This window comes from Mytilus galloprovincialis, chromosome 7 (genome assembly GCF_965363235.1).
Source record: "Mytilus galloprovincialis chromosome 7, xbMytGall1.hap1.1, whole genome shotgun sequence".
In the NCBI taxonomy this organism is placed as follows: Eukaryota; Metazoa; Mollusca; class Bivalvia; order Mytilida; family Mytilidae; genus Mytilus; species Mytilus galloprovincialis.
This window is the reverse complement of record NC_134844.1, coordinates 72,323,182-72,327,968: the sequence shown is the minus strand read 5'-3', so window position 1 is coordinate 72,327,968 and position 4,787 is coordinate 72,323,182. Positions and strand designations below refer to the sequence as shown.

The following is a 4,787-nucleotide window of genomic DNA, read 5'->3' as shown; positions in this document are numbered from 1 at the left end:
ATATTGTCATGAGGAATGATTGCCAATGAGACCATTATCTTCCAAAGACAAAAGGACATTAACTATCACTCAATAAAATGGAAATGCTGAGAAGATTTCGAATTGTTCACTTGCAATAGTCTACAAATGTACGTATGAACACCTCCAAATAGTGCTGTATCACTAAACTCATTCCTTTTCCTAAATTAGAAAGAAACCATAAGCATTACATGTAGAACCTTTTAAAGTGTGCATATGATAGTATTTTTGTTTTGCTCTTTCAAAACCTAATTATAGGCCCTTTAATAAATGTATTTCTACCTGATTTTAAAATGAACTGCAATTTTCTGTCCTTACTAGCTAAAGTAGGGTTTTGCATACTTAACACTTTCTTGCATCTATATCTTCGACAAATGACCACCTCATTTTATATCACCTACATGTTGTGCTTTATTTCTTACGCCATTTGAATTTTTAAAATTGAAAACATATCTGTGTCAAGATTTATAGATATAGGTAGATGTGGTGTGAGTGCCAATGAGACAACTCTCCATCCAAATAACAATTTAAAAAAGTAAACCATTATAGGTCAATGTACTGCCTTCACCACGGAGCCTTGGCTCACACCGAACAACAAGCTATAAAGCTATAAAGCTTGTCTGATGCAATGCTTATTTTGTACCGACCGTGCAAGGGCTGTATAGCCAGTCAATGTCGTTAAAAACTTCCATTTGTTGTCTTATTTTGTTTGGGAGTAGATATTTTTGTTTGTTTATAACTTCCTGCCTATTTTTCTTCTTTTGACAATAAGATAATTCTGCTTTTTTTAAAAAGTTTTTTGTCTTTCATTTTAATAAGGTTTGAAGAACTGAAATTATTTATAATGGCTCCTTTTTTTCTGACGTTTCACATCCACAAAAAAATATCATCAACATCAAATATAACACGTATATATTTGTCTACGATCAAGCTACAATTTTGCAATGTAACGTTAATCAAATATGTCAAAGATCCTGGCAAATGTTTCGGGTGCAAATTATTACATATGTATCGTAGCCGATTCTTTGAAAAAAGTTCTAGTTCCATAACTATTACCTGTGTATTGTATTATACATTTTGGTAAAAGGTACAGTAATTAATATAATATACAGAAGGAAATTTTATTGTATGAAAATCCTAATTCTAAATAATATTATTATGTAAAAAACGTATTTTTTGTTAAAAATGTTTTTCTATCTGCAATCTGTCGTTTTCAATCAATCTTTATGTGACATTAATTTAATGAACATATTTATGTTGATACAATAATAATTAATTTCCTTTTTTGATTATTTTAAAAGTTAGTTTTCTTATCCACATTTAAAAAAATGTCTTAGTTTGCAACAGAAAACATCTCCTAGGTAAAACAACACTGTTGTCCGGTACAATACTGAGCAAGATACATAACTATTATGTATTGTGCAGGACTGGACAAATAATTTTGTCTTTTCAAGTGCATCCTATTTTTATGTGGCGCTGTCTAGTAAAATCATAATCATACCTATCAATGATTAAACAATTACAGCAGTTCTACTTTATAACTGGAAGTAATCCACTATATTTTTGAGATAATGCTATGCAATACACTTACACAAATTTTGAGAAAATGCATTTATTTAAATCAAACTGTTTAGTTCAGTAACCATCCAGAAAATGTGGGTCTGCCGTTTTTGTCACTTAATAACAAACCCGAACCATTGAAGGAAATGTGAATGCGAACGTAAACACTATCGCCCTCCGATACATGCGCAACAACTGTACTACTGACGCTACTATCGAGATTTGTGTTACGAAGGTGGTTGGTTCCATACACGGAATTATTGATCATCAACTCAAAAGAATGATGTCCAGAGTACAATCTAACAACCCACACAAAAACGTAAATCCCAGTCTTTGGGCAGGTAAAAACACCTGTATGGTTGTTATATCCACCTCCCTGGTTTGTCTTTACTACATCAAATACCAATCGTCGGCCAATGCTCGGGTTTGTGATTGATTTTGACATAAAAGCATAAAATGCAATAACTCTCGATTTCGAATCTGGAGTCTCATGACTAATGCTACCACGGTAATTTACAGTGACATCATACTGACCTGAAATTGGATTTAAAAGTGTTCTTATTTTTTTTTTTATTCACACCAATCGAAAACTCCAAATCAGTGTGTGTGTGTGTGTGTGTGTGTGGGGTGGTGAAGGTTTTTTTTTTTTTTTTTTTTTGGGGGGGGGGGGGGGGGGTAGCAGATAAATCAGGAATTCATATGAAAATACTATTATTCCATGCAATTATTTATAGCTACTTAACTAAAGCATTTACTGATATTGTATTTTTTTTCAATTAAAGTGATTTACTAAAAAAATTTACGGAACTAGTGAAGTTGATACGTAAATGAACCCGAGTTGATATCCTACTATATTATCGTTAAAGTATTTCGAGTTTTTTGCATATTGATAAAATCAAATATCAGATACGAGTCACAATATAAAGACTGTGTCAAGTAACTGCAGCGAAGGAGTTAAAAAAAAAGTTTCGATATATATATATATATATCGAGCAGCTGATATTATACAATATCAATATGATGAAAATTCAATATTCGATCTTTTGATTAATGTTGACTGCTGTTTTAAAATAGAAAGAATTATTGCACCAGCAAATCGGTAGATACATTGTTTATTGATAAGTTTGGGTCAACAAACTGATTAAAGTGATTTCATACATTATGACGTCGTTGATAACTTCAAGTCAAAGTAATCAGTACTGATTAAAGTCTTTGACGTCAAAACACCTTGAAATACAGTTTTGGAGTACAAAGTAGAGTGATAGAGGCAATTAGAACACCAAACAATTGAAATATATTGGAGTATCTTCTGATATTAATTTTTAGCTTAACAATTTATTTGTAAAACACCGATACTGAATGAGTATTTTCATCTAGATCAAATAAAGGCAACAGTAGTATACCGCTGTTCAATCTCATAAATCCATGGACAAAAAACAAAATCAGGGTAATAAACTAAAACTGACGGAAACATTATCTTTAATAGGATACAGAATTATAGATTTCATTCCCGTTCTTGATTCGATTTCGTCTCAATTACTTTTACCGGTGCTTCATATGAAGCAAGACATACGTGTAAGAGAATACTCGATATATGAGCCTTACAGGAACATCCGATGTGATTCTATCAGATTGCAATTGATGATCGTATATCTTTAGCTACCATTTGTTGTTGTATTCTACGTCTTAGCTGGTGATCAGAGCATATAACCCATCATTAAATTATCCTCGAGTTTCTATTGAGATAAGCTCTAGACTTTGTAGGCTCTTGACCTTGTCGGAATAACAACAATTATAAATAATAGTTTTTGTCTAGCTAGTCATCCATGTTTTCATCTATTTTGATTTCGTCTCATTTGATAAGACTATCTAGAAAAAAGTAAAATCACAAAAATACTGAACACCGAGAAAAATGGAAAGTCCCTAATCAAATGGCAATATCAAAAGACGAATTGCTAACAACTGTTATATTCCTGACTTGGTACAGGCGTTTTCTTATGTAGAAAATGGGGGATTAAACCTGGTTTTATAGCTAGCTAAACCGCTCACTTGTATGATAATCGCATCAAATTCCATTATATTGACAACGATGCGTGAACATAATATATAATAGTTATGAAAGGTACCAGGATTATAATTCAGTACGCCAGACGCGTGTTTCGTCTGCATAAGACTCATCAGTGATGCTCATATCAAAATATCCATAAAACCAACCAAGTACAAAGTTGAAGAGAATTGGTGATCCAAAATTCTAAAAAGTTGTGCCAAATACAACTAAGGTCATCAATGCCTTGGATAAGAAAATTCTTAGTTTTTCCGAAAAAATCAAAGTTTTGTAAACAGGAAATTTATATCAAAAACAGACTACATTATCAAGCATGTCAAAAATACAGCAGTCAACATTGTGCTATAATAATAATCTAGACAACTGGCACTTCAAAAAAAAAAGGGAGACACATCAGTTCTCGAAAACTTAAAATATCTTTTCAATAGGATCCACTCGATATGATTCTTGATAAGACTTTAAATTGTAAAGCTTTATAGCTTTCTAGGTCATTTCGTGCAGACCGTCTTATAAAAAAATGTGGTATGATTGCTAATGAAACAACTCTCCACAAGAGACAAATGACACAACAAGTAACAGCTGTTTATGAACGATTTCTGTTTTGAATTATTGTTTTCGGTAATCATTAAGATTTTAACAACTTACCGTCAGCTGTTCTGCACGAGGTTGTTGCGCCTACAAGGTTCACCATATAAAAGACAACAATCCCAAAAATCAACATGCTTGTTAGAGACATAACGACTAAAAAGTATAACGTAACCTGAAATGGAACAGCTTTTTATATATGTAATATTCTACACTATAATGTTACTTTTGCGTGTTTGTTCTATGACACTTGATGCCTTAAAAAGTTGAAATATAGATTTCCGACTTGGTTTAATACAAGGAACGAACGTACATGTTCTAAACATGTTGTGCCCCAAACTATTCTTGTAAATTCAAAACAGTCAACAATTAATTAAAAAATTCAAGGGGCAAATGACGCAGATTTTTAATGTATAAACCTTTACAAAACATAATCATGAGGTATAATTGCAAATGAGACCACTATATTCCAAAAAAAAAATGGTTGGACATTAACTATTACTGAAATAAATAGATACTCTGGGTAGAGTCAAAACTGTTGTTTGCTTGTAACAGACAT

The 4,787-nt window shown here is 32.0% G+C and overlaps 1 protein-coding gene across 1 annotated transcript; it reads right to left on the bottom strand.

Moving 5' to 3' along the window:
* Positions 1-1,598: 1,598 nt before the first annotated feature.
* Positions 1,599-4,399, bottom strand: LOC143081936 (complement C1q-like protein 3). Its single transcript, XM_076257573.1, has 2 exons — positions 4,289-4,399; positions 1,599-2,112 (listed from the first exon to the last, which is right to left on the bottom strand). Exons 1-2 carry the CDS (start codon positions 4,377-4,379, stop codon positions 1,649-1,651), a joined length of 555 nt encoding a protein of 184 aa, XP_076113688.1. The 5' UTR covers positions 4,380-4,399; the 3' UTR covers positions 1,599-1,648.
* Between the last annotated feature and the right edge of the window lie 388 nt (positions 4,400-4,787).

Excerpts from the sequence above, each read along its gene's own strand:
- LOC143081936 (XM_076257573.1), bottom strand. The coding sequence starts at position 4,379 with ATGTCTCTAACAAGCATGTTGATTTTTGGGATTGTTGTCTTTTATATG. Across the intron at positions 2,113-4,288 it reads CTCGTGCAGAACAGCTGACG|GTCAGTATGATGTCACTGTA; the intron begins GTAAGTTGTTAA and ends ATCCAATTTCAG.